General features: G+C 38.6%; 1 protein-coding gene across 2 annotated transcripts in view; it reads left to right on the top strand.

Annotated features, from left to right (window-relative positions):
• Positions 1-19,194, top strand: part of serinc1 (serine incorporator 1) — a 40,514-nt gene extending 21,320 nt beyond the window's left edge. For both annotated transcript variants that reach the window (XM_072555929.1, XM_072555930.1), the window contains 4 exons: positions 600-690; positions 1,932-2,073; positions 13,953-14,183; positions 17,854-19,194. In XM_072555929.1, the coding sequence (XP_072412030.1) occupies positions 600-690; positions 1,932-2,073; positions 13,953-14,183; positions 17,854-17,992 (603 nt within the window). In that variant the 3' untranslated portion in view covers positions 17,993-19,194. The remainder of the gene's footprint in view (positions 1-599; positions 691-1,931; positions 2,074-13,952; positions 14,184-17,853) is intronic.
• Positions 19,195-19,303: the final 109 nt, after the last annotated feature.

Genomic DNA, 19,303 nt, shown 5'->3' with positions numbered 1-19,303 from the left:
ATTTGTCTAAATTAAACTCCATCTGCCACTCCTCAGCCTATTGGCCCACCTGATCAAGATCCCGTTGTAATCAGTGGTTACCTTCTTCGCTGTCCATTATACCTCCAATTTTGGTGTCATCTGCAAACTTACTAACTACACCTCCTATCTTCCCTTCCAAATCATTTATGTGAATGAGAAAAAGCAGTGGACCCTGCACTGATCCTGGTGGCACTCCAATCTGGTCACAGGCCTCCAATCTGAAAAACAACCCTCCACCACCACCCTCTGCCTTCTACCTTTTTGAGCCAGTTCTATATCCAAATGGCTAGTTCTCCCTGTATTCCATGAGATCTAACCTTGCTGACCAATCTCCCATGGCGAACCTTGGTCAAGTTTTGACAAGTGCCGATGATTTGTGTATGGAAAAACAGTGGAAGACAAAGCAGTGAGAAGTAACAGATTAACTTATAAAATCAGACACCGACTGTATGTGTTCTGTCTGAATGGAGTATGTTTATAAAAGGAATATTGAAGTTAAATAAGGGGTAGACACTTGTAATTGTGTGTATATATGCATATGTAAAAATAAATTGAAGAGATTGTTGATATATTTTTAGGAGTCTCAACCTCGATCTGGTTTGTTACAATCGTCCATCATCACCTTGTATACCATGTATCTAACGTGGTCTGCTATGACTAATGAACCAGGTATTTTATTCATTTTTAGTTATTTTAGTTCATACAGTGTACCCTCCATTAATAATGTCATGGAATGTGAATAATGCTCCATGATAAATTCTCACCCAGAGAGGGGAGAATGAAAATGCTGCTGCAGTACTATTGGACTTCAAAAGCTCAAAGGACAAAGGTTTCATTGGTTATCATGAAACTTGCATTCCAGAATGCTGTTACATTGCTGTCTTTTTAAAAACACTCTGTTTTAGGTCTTGTTATGAAATTGGGAGGGAGGCACTAAAAATTGCATTAATGCATTTCCTTCTCAAATATTGATTTATATTTTGGTTTACAAAGAATTAAAGCACTGGAAAATGCTAAAGCGGGTTGCTTTTGTATTTGGCATGTCAAAGGGAGAAGTTTTAATTTGTCTTTTAAAATGCAAATTTATTCATACCTCCAGATAGTACGTTTTTTTTCGTAATTGTGTCTAGATGTTTCTAGGTATCCTGTAGTCAAGCTTGTCACAGTTCATGCCATTGTTGTGCCAAGGCTAAAAATGGATAGGAAATGGCAGCTAGTTCCACCTCAGTCTGCCTACACTGAAAAAGATTGTAGTTGAAAAAACATTATGACAGTTCAACTAAGCTAAATTATTTTCTTTTGGCAGTTGTTGAAGACTCCTATCAATCACAAATTAAAACTTGTTGACCTAGTGCCTAGATCAAATTTACTTCTATAAATGTAATGCTGATTTAATTCTGCATATTAATTTGAGACAACTTTGTGGCAATTTTAATTTATATCAATGGAGTGAAAATTTTGAAGTGATTCATTATGTTTAACAGGCTGATGGCTATGATTTACTGTGGTGTGGAATTGAATATGTTTTGTACATGTAACTGAATAGAAAGTGCTATTGAGACCGCCAGAAATTGGAGAGATTGACATTTCGAAATTATATGATAGCTATTTTGTCAGCACTGAATGGGTGCCTCAAAGTGTTTGGGTCAGCATGAGTCCAAGGCCTCCTGTAATGAACAAACTTTGAACAATTTATTTTTCATGGTCAGATTGGAAACATCAGCATAAAAAGAATGCTTCACCTTGTATGTAAATCAGTTAAGTTAATCTTTAAATCACATTGCTTACAAAAAAGGTGTTTTATTGAAAAAAAAGTTATGTAGCTAGCATAATCATTTGAAGTATAGACAGTAATTTTGAGAAATAGTCAGACAAAAGGCCATTTTACTTATGTGTTTAATTTCTTACAGACCGAAAATGCAATCCCAGTTTGCTGAGCATGATTGGGTACAACAGCACAGGGACTCATGTCCCTGGTCAGGTTATCCAGTGGTGGGATGCACAAGGAATTGTAGGACTGGTTCTATTTTTACTTTGTGTTCTATATTCAAGGTCAGTAATCATCAGATCTATGCTTTTATTATTAGCTGTCTTCTTTTCTCCCAAAGCTGTCACTTCAAGTCAGAAATATAAACTTGTAGGAAGGTTAATATAAAGTAGATGCTAACTAAAGTCATACTGCATATGGATTTAACTTGTAAGTTATGAATAATGGAGGAGTCGTCTCAGTTTGCTTGTAATTTAGATGCTCAAATGACACCATGGTTGATTTAGGTTGTCACTTCCTCAAGGAGGATATCAGGCAGGAACCTTTCTGTCTTGAAGCCATGTTGCATGTGTCATAAAGTCATTACAACAAAGGAGGAGACCATTCAGCTCATCAACTCACTGCTAGTACACTTCATAGCAATCTAGAAAGCTACATTTCTCCAGTTAATCATTGTAGTCGACAAGTTTATTTTCCTTAAGTGCCTATCTACATTCCTTTTGAAATCATTAATTAATTGTCTCTGTTCCCATGACCCTTCTAAACAAAGGAGTTCCAGTTTATTGGCATTCGGTGTATAAAAATTGGGCTTCTTACATTCCTCTATTTCTTGTGCAGAACTATTCATCTGTGTTCCCTAATCTTACGCTATTAGTTCACAAGAAGGGCTTTCCTTCGTCTAGCTTGTCCAAACATGTCATAATCTTGGAACAGTTTTATTTCCTCAACCACCTTTGGTCTAAGGAGAACAACGTCTGCTTCTCCAACTTAATTTTGCAGCTAAATTCCCTCATCCCTTGAAACATTCTGGTAAATCTCCTTTGCAGCTTCCAAAGAATCATCATGTTGTCCCTAAAGTGTGGTGGCCAGAACTTGACTAGATAATCTTGTGGCCCAAGCAAATAAAGGTTTAGCATCCCTTCCTTGTGTTTCTACTTAATCGCTCCATATTTGAGGTCTGCTATGCCATATGCTTTTCAACCTAGGTCCTGATTTTTGTTCCTGTGTCCCGTGCACAGAGGCAGAGTAAACCCCAACTCCACAAGCATAACTTTTAAAAATGTCTGCTTGTCCTTCCCTTCTCTTTTTCTTCCCTCCAATTGGGGATTGTGGATTAGATTGGGAATTGTGCTGGATAACCTGGGAAAAGCTCAGGATTCTGCGAGTGATTGATAAAGGAGAGGTGCCTCTGAAATTTTGACCATAGTGTTGGAGACGAAAGTAAGGATGAGAAAGTAAAACATCCCTCCTGCCTATTCACCCTCTCCACCATACATTCCCCATGCCCTATCCAAGTCAGCCTATTCCCATCTATCCACCTCCATGATGCTTCACACCCCCTGTGCCAACCTACTCACCCCCATGGTCACTAATACTCCCCTGTGCTACCCTATGTCCATTTAGGCATCCCCTTGGCTCTAGTCTGCACACTCAATTATGCAGCACAAATCCTGTAATGACTAATGTGAATAGACACTCTGAAAGAGCAATCACTTTTTTTTTTAAACAACTTGCACCCACTTTTTTGGCAGTTCCTTGGGGTACCACAGCAACTAATGGAGTTTGAATTTCATAAATAAATCTGGAATTGAAAGCTAATCTCAATGATGACGACCTTCACCTTCCATATCACCTCAGATTATCCACAAGCATTCATGCATACAGGGTAAATATATAGTTCTATTACTTATAGTTCTATTTTCTACACAGTTCACAATCACAAAATACCCTTGACCCTTGCTTTCATCACGTTTCCACACAGTGCATTTAGGACCAAAATCACTTGTTAGAAAAAGATTTTTCTCGTATCACCCTTGCTTTTGCAAATTATTAAATCTGTGCCCTTTTGTTCTTTGTCGTTACAAGCAAGAATAGTTTCTCCTGCTGACGCTAGCCAGTCTGATCATGATTTTGAAAATTGCTTAGATGCCATGTTAGCCCCCTTCTCTCCAAGGGGAGCAGTCCCAAACACTCTAGTCTGTCATAAGTGAAGTTTCTTATCCCTGGAACCATTCTTGTAAATCTCTTCTGCACTCTGTCTCTCAACCTTACTATAGTGTGGCCACACTGACTTGTGCACAGCATATGGTCATGTAGGTTTGATATCGCCTCCTTGCTGGTGTATTTGTGGTTTTTGTAGCTTTATTAACTGCTCCCCTCATCTGTCCTGCAACCTCCAATGGTCTGTACATATGTACATCCAGCTCCCTCTACTCCAGCACTCCTTTTAGAATTGTGCCCCTTGTTATGTTGGCTGTCTATGCACTTATCACAAATACGATCACCTCATATTTATATGTCTTGAACTGTATCTGCTACATATCCTCCCATTCCAAATTATTTACGTCCTTTATTGAAGTTCTACTCTGTCGTCCTCACAATTTACATTGTTCCAAGTTTTGTATCAAGTGTAAAATTATCCTCTGCAAATACAATATCTAGATCATAAATAAACATCAGGAAATGCAAAGGTCCCAATACCAACCCCGCAACCAGCCCCCCCCACCACCTCCTCCCAGGCACTCCACTACAAACCTCTTTCCAACCTAAAAAATATCCATTTCTGTCTTTTCTATCATTCAGACTGTTTTGTATCCAGGCTGAAGAACTGTTTGTATGTGCACTTGTGTTAAGAATAGTTAGGTAGTTGTTTTTGACTGATGCCGACTTGAAGGGCTAAAAGGCCTTTTTCTGTGCTCTAGATCTCTTTGACACTTTGACCCTCCTATTTTGCAAATTTCAGTTTTGTTAACCAGTCTTTTATGTGGTATAAGAGATGGTAACATAGTGGAAGATAATCTCCTGGCCTAGACTGATGCTTTGAAACCTGAGCTTAGTTTAGCTCCCATGATGCTAACTGAGTAATATAAATTCCATTATTTCATAATCAAGAACCAAGAACTATAATTACAAAATGTAATAATTGTGAAATTACTGGATTGTTATAAAAAGCCTTCTGGTTTACTAATACCCTTTCAGGGATAAGAATTTGCCATACATAACATATGGGAGATTGATTCTTAGCTGCCGCTAAAATGGGCCAGCAAGCCTATTGGTTATATAAAACTGAAGCTAAAGCAGAAATTGCTGAAGAAATTCAGCAGGTCTGGAAGCATCTTTGGAGAGGAAGTAAAGTTAACATTTCAAGTCTAGTGACCGGCTTCAGTTACGTCATGTGATGTTCTCACCTCAATATTGATGGTTTCTTTACTTTGCCGCCCTGGAATTGAGTCTTATAATTTTTACTTTGCTTCTGTTGGTGTGCTATTGTGTAGATAATCCTGCGTTTTACTGCTGAGCCTGGATTCCCCAGTAAGTTGAATTGGTTTATGGTTACCTATGTCTGCTTTGTCGCCTTTTTTGAACAAGGACTTCACACTGACTTGATTCTGGTCATCTGATGCCTCTTCAGTATGCATTTCTCCATCAAAATCCTTGTCAGGACCTTTTATAAATCATCACACAGGTTGCTACGATAAATACAATCAGAATTTGAACATGTGCTTAAAACCATTTCAACTTGCGAAGGGCTTTCTTCTTATTGACGTAACCATAGCTTTTCTGGGGATACTCAATTCTTTGTGTTTCCCTTTAAATAATTGGAAGCTATAATTATTCAAAATGTGAACTGTCTTGTGATCGTCATTAGCTTCACGCTTCAGTTACACTATGTAATGTTCTCCCCTTTATGCTGATGGTTTATTTGCTTTGCCAACCCAAAGTCAAGGCTTATCATTTACACTTTGCTTCTGTTGGTGTGTTTTTTATGTCCAAGTCATTCACGTGTTCTTCTTATCAAACTTTTTTCACTTTTTTAAATTAATATAATCCTGTATTCATATGAGTAACTCCTTTTTCTTTCTTTTACAATATTTCTACATATATGCTCTTTATTTCACTTTTTAATTTGTCTACAAAGCATCCAAGTACTTGATTGTTTAGAGTGAATTTGTCGAATTTCAGATTTTTAAAAGTTTAATTCCTGGTAAAATAGTGTTTTTGAAATAAATTATAATGTGCTATCTAGTTCAGAAATGATTAGGAAAAATTTTAATGTCTGGCTCCTCTGTGTTTTTCTCTTCCTATTCATCAGCCACAGTATTTTCTTAATCTCACTAATAAACATTCACCAAATCACCCTGCGGAGGATCACAGATTTAAATTTATAACCGTGAATTGCAAAATGCTGCAACAATTCCCAGCATAGATGTTCCAAAATCTGATTGAATTTCTAGTGAATGTCATACATAAGTCACTTGATCAAGAGAGACAGACATTTTTCAGCTTGAGCAGAACTCACTAACTATGAAGGCAAAAATAGAGGCTGTGGGAGGTCAGCCACTATGCATACCAAAACATTGTGATGAGGAAGGCTGTCTAGAGTGGTAGTGGAGGGAATATCAGAACAAAATAGAAATGTGGTAATGAATAGAGGGTTTTGTATTTATAGAGACATTAAGAAAAGCCCCCCCCTGTATTCCTGAAGAAGGGCTTATGCCCGAAACGTCGATTCTCCTGCTCCTTGGATGCTGCCTGACCTGCTGCGCTTTTCCAGCATCACATTTTCAGCTCTGATCTCCAGCATCTGCAGTCCTCACTTTTTCCTTAATCAATGCCAGAGTTGAGAGACAGTTGGAAAGGGACAGAAAAATCCACTTTTCCTGGACTATATTGGCACAAAAGACTTGGGTAAGAATAGCTATTTTGTAATCAATCTGCTCAGAGATGTTAGTGCATACCTCTGAAGCAGGTGGACTTGAACTCTGGCGTCCTGGAGTGGGGTAGGAGGGCCCTCTTAGGTGAGAATAGGGAGGCAGTTTAGGTGTTGGATCAAGAAGAAGGGCTTATGCCCGAAACATCGATTCTCCTCCTTGGATGCTGCCTGACCTGCTGCGCTTTTCCAGCAACACATTTTTCAGCTCTGATCTCCAGCATCTGCAGTCCTCACTTTCTCCAAGTTAAAAAGCAAGCATTCAAAACTAATTATTGCTGGATTGATACTGAAACTACATGCAAATTGACATAAAGATAGGCCCTGTATTCCTGATGAAGAGCTTTTGCCCGAAACATCGATTTTACTGCTCCTCGGATGCTGCCTGAACTGCTGTGCTTTTCCAGCACTACTCTAATCTGGACAAAGATAGGCCAGGGCTGGTGTGAGAAAGCAAGTACCCTTTTCCTAGGACATGCCTGGTAGTACTAGTGCAAGAAGGAGCTGAAGAGTGAGGCTAGAATCCACCTGAACTGGAATGGGACCTATTGAAAAGCCCAAGGAGGGAGATGGCAAAGTTTTTAAATGGGCAAAATTGGTTGGGTAAGGGAGGGGAAGAATCTGAGAAATGAAACCAGTTCAGTAGGAATGAATCAGAAAAGGAGAGCAAACATGACCAGGGAATGATAGTTATAGAATGGGGGGTGGTGGGCGGTGGGTAAAAAGACCATTAGACAATGAGAAGAACTACTGGGATTAAAATCTTAGAACGCCCTTCCTATCAGCACACTTATTCTACATATAGTGCAGATTGCAGAAGTTTATAAATAGCTCACTGTGATCTTCTCAACAGCGAATAGGGGCAATCGGTGCTATCTGAGCCAGTGATGCTCAAATCTTATGAAGCAATAAAAAATATTTTGTCTTTACAATATTATATGTATTGTCCATAATAAAACAGTAATAGTTTGCAAGGAATAGCTATATCATAAGTGAAGAGGGTACAAACAATTAACAGACAGATAATTTCGAAAAACACGGCTCTTCCTGAGGTTTCCCCTGCATGGTTGATACGCTGTAACTGCAAAATTGAGGAAAGATATTTCTTTCTTAAGAGTTTACATTTCACTGAGAAGATTTCAATCCACATCACTCAGCTCCGAAAACTCTGCTAACAGGTTTTTTTGCTGTAACAATTTTCACCACAGCAGCTGAAACAATCTGTGTCTAAAACATCCATAACATTCTTAAAAATGCCAATTTGTTTTGTCTCACAAATTTAAAGAATCCTTTAAATTTCATATCCACATGTTATGCTGTGGTTATACAGATCATTGGTGAGACCACATGTCGAGAACTGAGTGCAGTTTTGCTTTCCTTATTTAATGAAGATATATATGAATTGGAGGTAGTTGTAGAGGTTTAGTGGATTGATATCTGGCATGATTGGGTTATTTTATGAGGATATGTTGGACAGGAGGGCACAGCAGTTCAGGCAGCATCCGAGGAGCAGTAAAATCGATGTTTCGGGCAAAAGCTCTTCAAGGCCTTGAAAAGTGAGAGTGTTTAAGATCCTGAATGGTCCCGACAAGGTGGATGTGAAAAGGATGTTTCTCTTGTGGGGCAGTCAATGGTTAAAAGGACACTATTTAGGTTTAGGAGACACCCTTTCAGGAGAATTTTGATTTTCTTGAAGTGTTGTGCAGCTACGGAACTCTCCAGCTCAGAAGGCAATAGAGATTGGGTCTTTGATTACTTCGTAAAACCACGATGGACAGATTCTTGTTGAGTAAGGAGTTGAATGTTATCTGAATAGATTGGAATGGGGAATTCAAAACAAATAGATTAGCTATGATCCTGTTGAATGGTGGAGCAAACTCAAAAGGCCAAATTGTCTGCTTCTGCTCCTATTTGTACATTTCAAATTTTCACTATAAATTAGTCCGCTCTTCCTTGGGTCATTCCCTATCTGTGCACCAACATTTGTTGAGATACATTGTTTACGAACAGACTAACTAACAGACAAGGCAACAACATAACTCCAACATTGAAGGTGGCAGAGATAAATTCCCAAAATATGGCTGCAAAACATCAGGAGTGGGAATTGAAGTTGGCAGAGTATATCTCAAAACGCTGTTATTGTTAGATATAGCATGGCAGTGGAGAAAAGTGACATTGCCATATCGTACAAAAATGGAATTGATACAGGCAGAAATGAAAGATAAATGATCAATCACACTAATAAGAGATATCTACATCTCCTTTTAACAGTGTGAGAGAGGTGGAAGAAGAAATAGACCATCAAATTAGAGAAATGAGGAAAGAGATTTCTGTTAGTGAAATTGATTGGCCAGAGTATACAGATAAAGGGAAAGAGTTTCTATAATATGTACAGGCCTCTTTTTAAGTATGTAGGTATGTGAGAAGAACAATGTTAGAGGATTTACTACTGGACTTCGTAAAGATTACAGAATACAAAAGTGAGGTGGGGAACATCGAGGCAAGAGTCACTATAATATAAGCTTTAAAATAATATTTTGAACTAAGGCATAAGTGTGAACAGGAGTAAGGTAATAGTTAGGTAAGGAAAAAACCCACTACTGGAGGGCTGAGACTAGAATTAGGGAAAATAAGTGACAATATGACAAATGAAGGACAAAAAATATTATTGAACAACAATGAAAAACATTTTAAAGCTGTGATCAAAAGTGTTCCACTTGACATATCATTAATGAGGTATACCTATGCAAAAAAGGCAATGATAAGGGAAGTTAGATGTAACCACTGTGTGCACGACTAAGGAGAGAATGATGATTACACAACACCAGAAGGGACGTCAAGAGGAAAATAAGAAGGCAGAGAAGAAATGTGAAATTATGTTATCAAGAAATTTATAACATTCGGTCCAATTCATCCATACCGACCAGATATCCTAAATTAATCTAGTCCCATTTGCCAGCATTTGGCCCATATCCCTCAACTCTTCCTATTAATGTACTGATCCAGATGTATTTTTATTGTTGTAATTGTATCAACCTCGAACACTTCCTCTGGCAGCTCATTCTATACTTGCAACACCCTTTGTGTGAAACAGTTGTTTTTAGGTCCCTTTTAAATCCTTTCCCTCTCACCCTAAACCTATGCTGTCTCGTTCTGGACTCCCCCCGCCCCCAACCTTGGCAAAAGATTTTTGTTTGTTTATCCTATCCATGCCCCTCATGATTATATAAACCTTTGTATAGTCATCCCTCAGCCTCCGACTCTCCAGGGAAAACAGCCCCGGCCTATTCAGTCTCTCCGTATAGCTCAAACCCTTCAACCCTGGCAATATCCTTGTAAATCATTTTTGAACCCTTTCAAATTTCACAACATCTTTTTGTAGGGGGGAGAACAGCATTGTACACACTATTCCAAAGGTGGAGCAACCAACGGGCGGCACGGTGGCTCAGTGGTAAGCACTGCTGTCTCACAGTGCCAAGACCCAGGTTCGACTCGATCCTTGGGTGACTGTCTGTGTGGATTCTGTTGCATTCTGTCTGTTTGCACATTCTCCCCGTGTCTGCACGAGTTTTCTCCGGGCGCTCCAGTTTCCTCCCACAGTCCACAGATGTGCAGGTTAGGTGAATTGGCCATCCTAAATTGCCCATAGTGTTAGGTGCATTAGTCAGAGGGAAATAAGTCTGGGTGGGTTACTCTGCGGAAGTCTGGGTGTGGACTTGTTGGGCCGAAGGGCCTGTTTCCACACTGTAGGAAATCTTATCTAATCTAATCAGTGTTTTATACAGCTGCTCCATGACCTCCCAACTTGTTTAATCAATGCTCTGACCAATAAAGGAAAGTATATTAAATGCCTTCTTCATTATCCTGTCTACCTGAGACTCCACTTCCAAAGAACTATGAACATGCAATCCAAGGTCTCTTTGTTCAGCAACACTCCCTAGGACCTTACCAATAAGTGTGTAAATCCTGCCCTGATTTGCCTCTCCAAAATGCAGCATCTCACATTTGTCTAAATTTAATTCCATTTGCCACTCCTCGGCCTATTGGCTCTGTACATCTCTATGACTCTATTCAGCAGGTAGATGAGCTAAAGTTTTTGTTGATAGAGGATGGACAGGATAGGATGCTACCTGAACTGCTGTGCTCTTCCAGCACCACTAATCCAGGATACAATTATAGGCAGTGATAACATAATGGCACTTTTTTTAAATAAAAAAAAATATTTGCTTCTCTATGTACGAAGGAGGCAGATTATATAGCCATCATATTGGAAAATGAAATCAGCAATGTTACAGCAATATTTAGAGTAAGAGCAGAGGAAATATTAAATAGACTAATCAAATCCAGTGGATTCATTCCTGATGTGGATTGTTTTCATAACAGGGATAGCAGAGACAATATTGTATATTAGTTTAATAGTTTATTCGAAAAAAAAGTTGTACCAGCAAACTGGTGGCTTACTGATGTTATACTGATATTTAAAAGGGGGCTAGAACATGTCCACAAGTAAGGTTAACACCTGGAGTAAGAAAAAACATGGAATTCCCAATAAAGGAGAGCATTTTCTTTAAAAAACCAGAAACTATGTTTTATCAATCTTATTGAAGAGATTACCATAGAAGAATCCAGAGTAATGTAGTTGAGAACTTATCTACACTTCCAAACATTGTGATCAATTACCACATAATTGAATAGTGGTGCAAGTGTCTCTAAGGAATAAGGAACAGAATAAATGGTTAGTTGGATGATGGGAAAATGGTACCTATTTAAGCTGAGAAGTGACCTCTCGAAGATCGGTGCTAGGACCACAGTTGTCCATTATTTATATTGACATTCTCAACTTTGAATTCAAAACAAATTTTATAAATTTGTAGGTGACAGCAAACCAAAGTGGGAGAGCTGAGTATGAGATGGTTAGTATTAAAGAGGACAATCTCAAGAGTGTGCAAGAAGTGTTAATTACTTGCAGAATAAGCATATCACTGGCAATTGAAGTTCGGTAGATGTTACATTTTGGCAAGAGAACTAATGGTGGCATTTATTATTGAGAAAATAAGAATCTAAATGGGATAGAGGAGGTGAGGAAGTACAAATGTAACAATCACTAAAAATAGTGACGCAAACTAAAAATGCTGGTTTTAAAAAAGCAAAAACCAAGCATTAGCATTTATTTCTAGAGGAACAAAATTAGAGAAGTTAAGCTGTATCTAATCTTGAACAAAACACATTTGGATACTATGTACATCGTTAGTTAACATATTATTAAAAATGACATAATGTGATGGAATTTAGCATTCCGTTTGAGTGCAAAACAACTGTGCTAAACTTATAAAGAAATGAGGGCAGAGTTGGCTGTAATGGATAGGTGATTGATGAGCAACTGTCAGACATTTTAAGAAAATAGTTCATGCCTTACAGCACAGATATAACCCAGTAGGGAAGAAGGATTCTAGTAAAGGATAAAGTGACCATTAAGTTAGGGACAGTAGCAAATTGAAAGGAAGAAACATACAATGTGGCCAAGATTTGTGGTAAGCTAGAGAAGTGGGAAAGTTTAAAAGTCAATAGAGGATGATCAAAAAAGTAATAAGGAGAAAATATTCTGAGGGCAAACTGTTAAGTAACAAAAGCAGTTAGTAAAAATGTCTTTATATATTTAAAAAGAAAGAGAGAGGCAGCAGTGAACATAAGCCCCTTAGAGGATGAACCCTGGGTGGGGGAAAAATAATGGGGAGCAAGGAAATGGCAGAGGAGTTGAATACATACAAGGAGGATTGATGGTTTAATGAGTTAGTGTGATTTTATATGAACTTCCATAAGACGTTTAATAAGGTGCCAGCTAATAGGCTTGTCACAATTTGGTTTAAAAAAAGCAATGGCTGCATGAATACAAAGTTGGTCTGTCGAACCTCATCAAGAATCTTGAGCTAATTAACTACCATGTGTCTTGAACAAATCCATATGGCTTTGCATAATTAATCCACAATTAAAATAGGGACAGAAAAATAGACTGTCAGTTCCAAGATAGGAAGCTGAGAATCGTGATAGATGGTTGGTTTCAGAATATATCCTGCACTCTTGACACCATTTGTGTCTCTTCCACTTAGTATTCAACATGGAGGCATGCTGACTCACCAACTGAAGACAGAGTATGGAGTAGGTGGTAATCGGCAGGACACTTCCTGATTCATATCCGAATTGCTGCCATTAGTCTCTTGACTATGATTTTTCTTTGCTTAGTTTACTTGAATTAGGGAAATATTAACAATGATAAATTTCTGGGTGGTTAACAGTGAGGAAGACTATATTGGGCTACAGGGAGGTATAAAAGGAGTAGTCAGATGGGCAGATCTGTGACAGATGGAAGTTAACCCTGATAAATCTTAGGAGATGCACTTTGGAAGAAGTAACAAGACAAGGGAGCACTCAGTGAATGACGAGACACTGGGAAAGCTCGGCAAAATGGATCTTGGTGTATTGGTTCACAGATCCCTGAAGTCAGCAAGGTTAATAGGGTGGTTAAGAAGGCATACAGGATGCTTGTCTTTATCAGTCTTGCCATAGATGAGAGCATGGGGGTCATACTGGAGATGTACATAACTTTGGTTAGGCCAGAGCTGGATTACTGTGTGCAGTTCTGGTCTCTGTAGGAAGGATCTGATTTCACTGGAGGGGTTGCAGAGGATATTCAACAAGAAGTTGCCTAAAATGGAACGTTTCAGCTAGCTCAGGTTGTTTTCTTTGGAACAGAGAAGGTTGAGGAGAGACCTGATTATAGGGGCATGGATAGGGTGAATAGAAAGCAGTTGTTCCCTTTAAGCAAAGCATCAGTAACAAGGGGGCCATATTCTTAAAGTGAAAAGCAGGAGGTTTAGAGAGGTTTTGAGGAATAACTTTCACCAGAGAGTTTTGGGGTTTTGAGTGCACTGCACAGCAGGATAGTTGAGGCATGAAACCTCAACTTTTAAAAAGCAGTTGGATGAACACTTGAAATATTCAAGGTTATGGGCCTAATGTGGGAAAGTTGGACTAATGTAGATAGTATAGTTTTGGCGGTACAAACATGATGGACTGAAGGGCCTCGTATATTCTGTATGATTGTAAATAATCACAAACCAGAAGAAATTAAGAGTAATGTGCCCATCCAGTAACTTCTTAATAATGAAAGTGTTCTTATCTGTTAATTCTATGTGATCTGATAGTATGAGTTTAATTTTTTTTCCTCCCCCAAAGCATCCGGACCTCGAACAATAGCCAGGTCAACAAACTGACGCTAACTAGTGATGAATCTACGCTGATAGATGAAGGAGTTGGTCGAAGCGATGGTTCCTTGGAAGATGGTAACAATGCACATCGTGCAGAAGACAATGAGAAAGATGGTGTCACCTACAGTTATTCTTTCTTTCACTTCATGCTGTTTTTGGCTTCTCTCTATATCATGATGACATTGACCAACTGGTATAGGTATGTAAGCAATTTAAGTTAAACATCTTTACCATTCTGCAGTACTACTCTGTCAGTAGTAGCTAATTGTTAGTACTCTATATGTTGCTTGTTTTCTCACAAAACATGAGCCAGGTACATATTTGAAACATTTTTAGATGCATATTATCTTTAAAACATCAATGTCATGGCGATTGGTATAATGTCAAAAAGAAATAGTCATAGAACTTTTGACACCAAGAAATTCAAAATTGCAGGCATTGTATCTTTAGTGAAGTATAATTATTGCATTTGTATGTTTTGTTGCGAGAGGAATGTGTCAGTTCCCTAATATTTGCTGTCCATTGTGGAACTAAGCAATATTGAAGAAGGAATTCTTAGATTGATTCTAATTTATGTATCAAGCCCTTTCTGCCATTCAACATGACCATGACTGAACCTGTATCTCAACCCAATACTATTTCTCTTTCCCAGTACTGCTTTGTTTTTAATCTCTAGAAATCTATCTATTGCTTTTTTAAACATACTCAGTAATTTGGCCTCCACAGCCTTGTATGATAGTGAATTCCATAGGCTCACCACCCTTTGAGAGAAGAAACTGCTCTTCATATCAGTCCAAAATATCCTATCCAATAGCCGGAGACTGAGACCCCTTGTTCCGAACACCCCTGGCCAGATGAAAGGTCATCCCTGCCTCCACTCTTTCCAGCCATGTCAGAATTTTGTGTTAGTGTAATGTCCTCTCATTCTTTGAAGCTCTAGTGAGTGCAGGCCTAGTCGATCCACTGTTTCCTTACACAACAAACCTGCCATGCAGAAAACTATCTGGTGAACCTTTGCTGCACACTGTGACAAATGTCTTTTCTTTAGTGAGGAGACCAAAACTGCAAGCAGATATGCTCACACTAAGTCACTGTGCAGCTGCAGTGGGATATCCTTGCTCCTACCCCTAGTGGGATATCTATGATTCACTGCACCTGCATTTTCCAACTTGCTCAACTTGTCAAAACTGCCTTGACACCTCTTTAACTCTTTCTCACCACTCCCAATTTTACCTAATTTTGTGCCTAATATTTGAAAATATTTCATTTTAATCCTTCATCAAGATTATATAGATATAAATGCTGATCCTATTGTATCCCACAAATCACCATTATCTACTCCAAATACAGTTTCCTTTTAGCTAAACAATTCACTTTTTAAGCTATTCTGTTATCCCCAATTCCCATGTGTCTGCTGTCCTTGTCCATCTGGATGGAAGTGGTCGTGGGTTTGGAGGGTGCTGTCTGGGGATCTTTGGATTTCTGGAGTGCATCTTGGGGATGGAATATACTGCTGCTGCTTCGTGGTGGAGGGAGTGGATGCTTATGGATGCAGTGCCAATCAAGTGGGCTGATTTGTCCTGGATGGTGTCAAGCTGCTTGAGTGTTTGTTGGTGCTTCACTCATCCAGGTAAATGGGAATATTCCACCAAATTCCTGACTTGTTCTTTTAGATAATGGGCGTGATTTTGGGAGTCACGAGGTAGGTTGTTCACCATGGTATTCCTTGTCTCTGATCTACTCTTGTAGTTACTGTGTGTTTATGTGGAGTGCATAGTTTTTGGTTTTGGTGGCTTCAATGGAGTTGGTGGTGGGGGATCCAGTGCAGTTGGCACTATTGGGTGTCTGGGATGGTGATTAGATAATCTCTTGTTGGGGATGGTCATCGCCTGGCATTTCTGTGGCATGAATGTTACTTGCCAGCTGCAAGTCTAAGCCTGAATATTGTCCAGATCTAGTTGCATTTGAACGTAGACTGTTTCAGTATCTGAGCAGTTGTAAGTGGTGCTGAACATTATGCGATCATCACCGAATACATCCATCTAATGCTGCTGGAGCTTCTCCAGATAGTTGAGTCCACACTGACGTGGATGGCAACCTTGGATCAAACTGGCAGTTTGATCTAGTGTTGTGGCCATCTGTCTTCCCATCCCAGGACTGACCATGTCCTGCCTCTACACAATCTCATCCACCAGGGCCTTTAGGTCAAAGTTCGTAAAGCAGGTGCTGACTCACCCTTACCTGCCACGTCTGGGCCAAATGACTCTATGTGCTGGGCATCAAGGAATTGCTTTCATTTTACTGGGTGCACAACACTCAAGTGTGGTGCAAAGACTAGGCATTCCCAGATATCGCAGAGGTGTTGATCTGTTCCACATATTGTGAGATAGAGATTTGGGCTCTCAACAGATTAGGGAGGCACCGTTGGGGCATGGTACCTAGTTAATGAGGCAAGTTTGGGGTAGTAGTATAAGAAACACAAGAGGACATAGGTTTAAGGTGAGTGTGAGGAAAGTTTTTTTTACAGTGGTATGTACCTAGAACTCACTGCCAGAGAATATTGTAGATATGTTCGCATTTAAAAGGCATTTAGACAGACATGTGAACAGGCAGAAAATAATATGATATGGATCATGTACAGGCAGGTGGGATGAGTTTAGAATGACATGATAGTTGGTACAGAAATGGTGGATCGAAAGACCTGTTCCTGTGCTATTCTGTTCTATTTGATATTCTATGTTGGGTTAACTGGTCTGTAATTTGATCCCAATAAAAAATTCTCTGCTCTTATTGTCACGTTTTTATTAAAAGACTTCTCACAAGAAGATTATTTCATTGTACAAAATCCTAGTTGATTCCTCAGCATACTAAATCTTAATATGTTAGAATTTATTCATTTGCACAGCATTCGTGCTAATATAGTTTGGCAGATGAATAAATCTGACTTGTGCAGCATTTTTGCATGTATCTCTGATTTCTTGTTTAATGCCAACCTTTACCTTACACTACTGATTTGGAGGTTTATGAATAATTCCTAATATTGTCTTCTGCCTTTTGCTGCTGCTTTGCTCCATTTCTTCTGAATCCTCATCTAGATTTTCTGACCCAATATCCTTTCTCACTAGCAACATCATGCCACCACCTTTTATTTTACCTTTTCTCCTATCCTAAAGACTGAACACCCTTGGATGTTCTACTCCCAGCCTGACTATCTTTGGCTGTAGGAAATACTGAAGGGCAAGGGAGAATGCCAATCAGTTACATCCTTGCTCCTGGCATCAGGAAAGCAGTGTACTATCCTGGTGTCATGTCTGTGGCCATAGAAACATTAATATGTTAGCTTTATGATAGGGTATTCTATCACTATTACTCTCCATTTTCTGTCAGTTCACCCTGATCCTGTGGAAATACAAGCCACTCTTGTGCATCAACTTGGTTTGTCAGCATTTATGAAATTTGGGTGAGAATTTAACTTAGCAGTCATGCTAATCATGTAGTCAGCGCAAAAATGCTCACCATTTGAGTTTATATGAAAATCATTGCTTTTGTGCTAATGGTGGGGAAACCTTAGCCACTGGAGGCTCCTATCAGATAATACAGCACATCCTGTGGTCTTTTAAAGATTAGGACTTGGAAGTTCTGCTTGGAACTTTTAACATCTGCTGTTCTGAGGCAAGGGTCTAGGAATCCTGGGGAGGATAAGTTAGAAAATAAAAGTAGTGGAGAGGGTTTGCAACTATTGCCAAACCCATTGAAGTAATAGGGTAAGTAACTAGCATGATAGGAGGAAGGATACATAATTTTAAAGTATGCCATTGTTTAGAAAATTAATATGCAGGCAATGAGTTTTGTTTTCTTTTCGTTCTCAGCCCTGATTCCTCATATGAAATAATGACAAGTAAATGGCCATCAGTTTGGGTGAAGATTTCTTCTAGCTGGATCTGCATCATGCTGTACGGATGGACCCTGGTTGCTCCACTTGTGCTGACAACTCGTGATTTTGATTGAAGGATAAATTTAAGAACGGTTTTCTGTTGACACACCTGGGATTATGCAACTAAAATCTAACTGCAGTGTTAAACAGCTAGTGTGTGCTACCACATGGTATTTATTTTCCCTCTACTTTATTGCATAATTGGACTAAATGTTTAACTTTTCTTTGAATTGCACATTAAACGCTGTTTACTAAAGTTAAAATATTTGACTTGTAGAAATATTAGAAAGTGTGACAATCTCCAAAAAATTATGTGCGCATTTCTTTAGAAGTGGAAAAGGCAACTTATTTATTTGCTTTACAAAAAACATCTTGAAACATGTGAATGATCTTTGTTTTCAGCTTTGCTTATTGGTGTCTAGGAAAAGGCTTTGTCAGCATCTGTATAGATTACATTTGTCTTGTGTAGGAATTGTGGTGCACAAAACTTAAATGTGAATTAAGATTTTAGTATTGCTGACATTTGACTAACCTTGCTTTTAAGCTAAGTTGACACAGCTACTGCGTGAAGTTTGTTGTGGATGTCATTGTAAACAGAAATTGTTCTTGCTTGTTTGTGATTATAAACTGTATTGAATGAATGTGAATTCCTGTGTCTACACCAATCATTTGACCTAGGTTGGTTAGCTTAAGCATAAATTTCTAATTGATAATGATTGGTGAAGGATAAAGGAATCTCCAAGTATAGGAACTGGATGTCGTGTATTGCCCAATTGTGTTTGTACTTCAAAAGTACTACTTTTGCATGCATAATGGTAACTGAGCCATCCTTAATCACAACTCAGATGTACAGGTACTACTTATGAGGCCTAATCCACCATTTATTAAACTGAGAGGCCTTGGTAAAATGATTGGAAACATTTTTCCCACTTACTTGAATTTTTAAAAAATTAGTATTACTGATGGATGGTATCATATGCCTAGCTCTGAAAGTAATATGCCACAAAATTTTATTAATCCATTTTCCTTTTAAAGATGTTGTTTTCTTATTTACATGATTAAAGTTTTCTTCAGACAAAGCAAATGTATATTTCTTATTGATACCACATTTCCCAATAGTGCACTATACCAACCACTTGTCGCAGGAATAAACCAAGATTGAATCAAATTAACTAATTCTACAATGTATAACATGAAATTGAGGGACATTTGCCTAATGAAGCACAAATGTCTTTCATGTAGCATTTTGGTAATTAAATAAATGTATTAATCTTTAGACTCCTTGCATCACAGACCAACAGCTTCAAAGAATTGCAAAGTATATTTTGTAGGTGAGATGTTATATAATTATATATACACACACACACACTTTTAAAAATGTTTGC

Source organism: Chiloscyllium punctatum, chromosome 3 (assembly GCF_047496795.1).
Source record: "Chiloscyllium punctatum isolate Juve2018m chromosome 3, sChiPun1.3, whole genome shotgun sequence".
NCBI lineage: Eukaryota > Metazoa > Chordata > Chondrichthyes > Orectolobiformes > Hemiscylliidae > Chiloscyllium > Chiloscyllium punctatum.
Note: the sequence above shows the minus strand (reverse complement) of the source record. Positions and strands in the feature narration are given on the sequence as shown.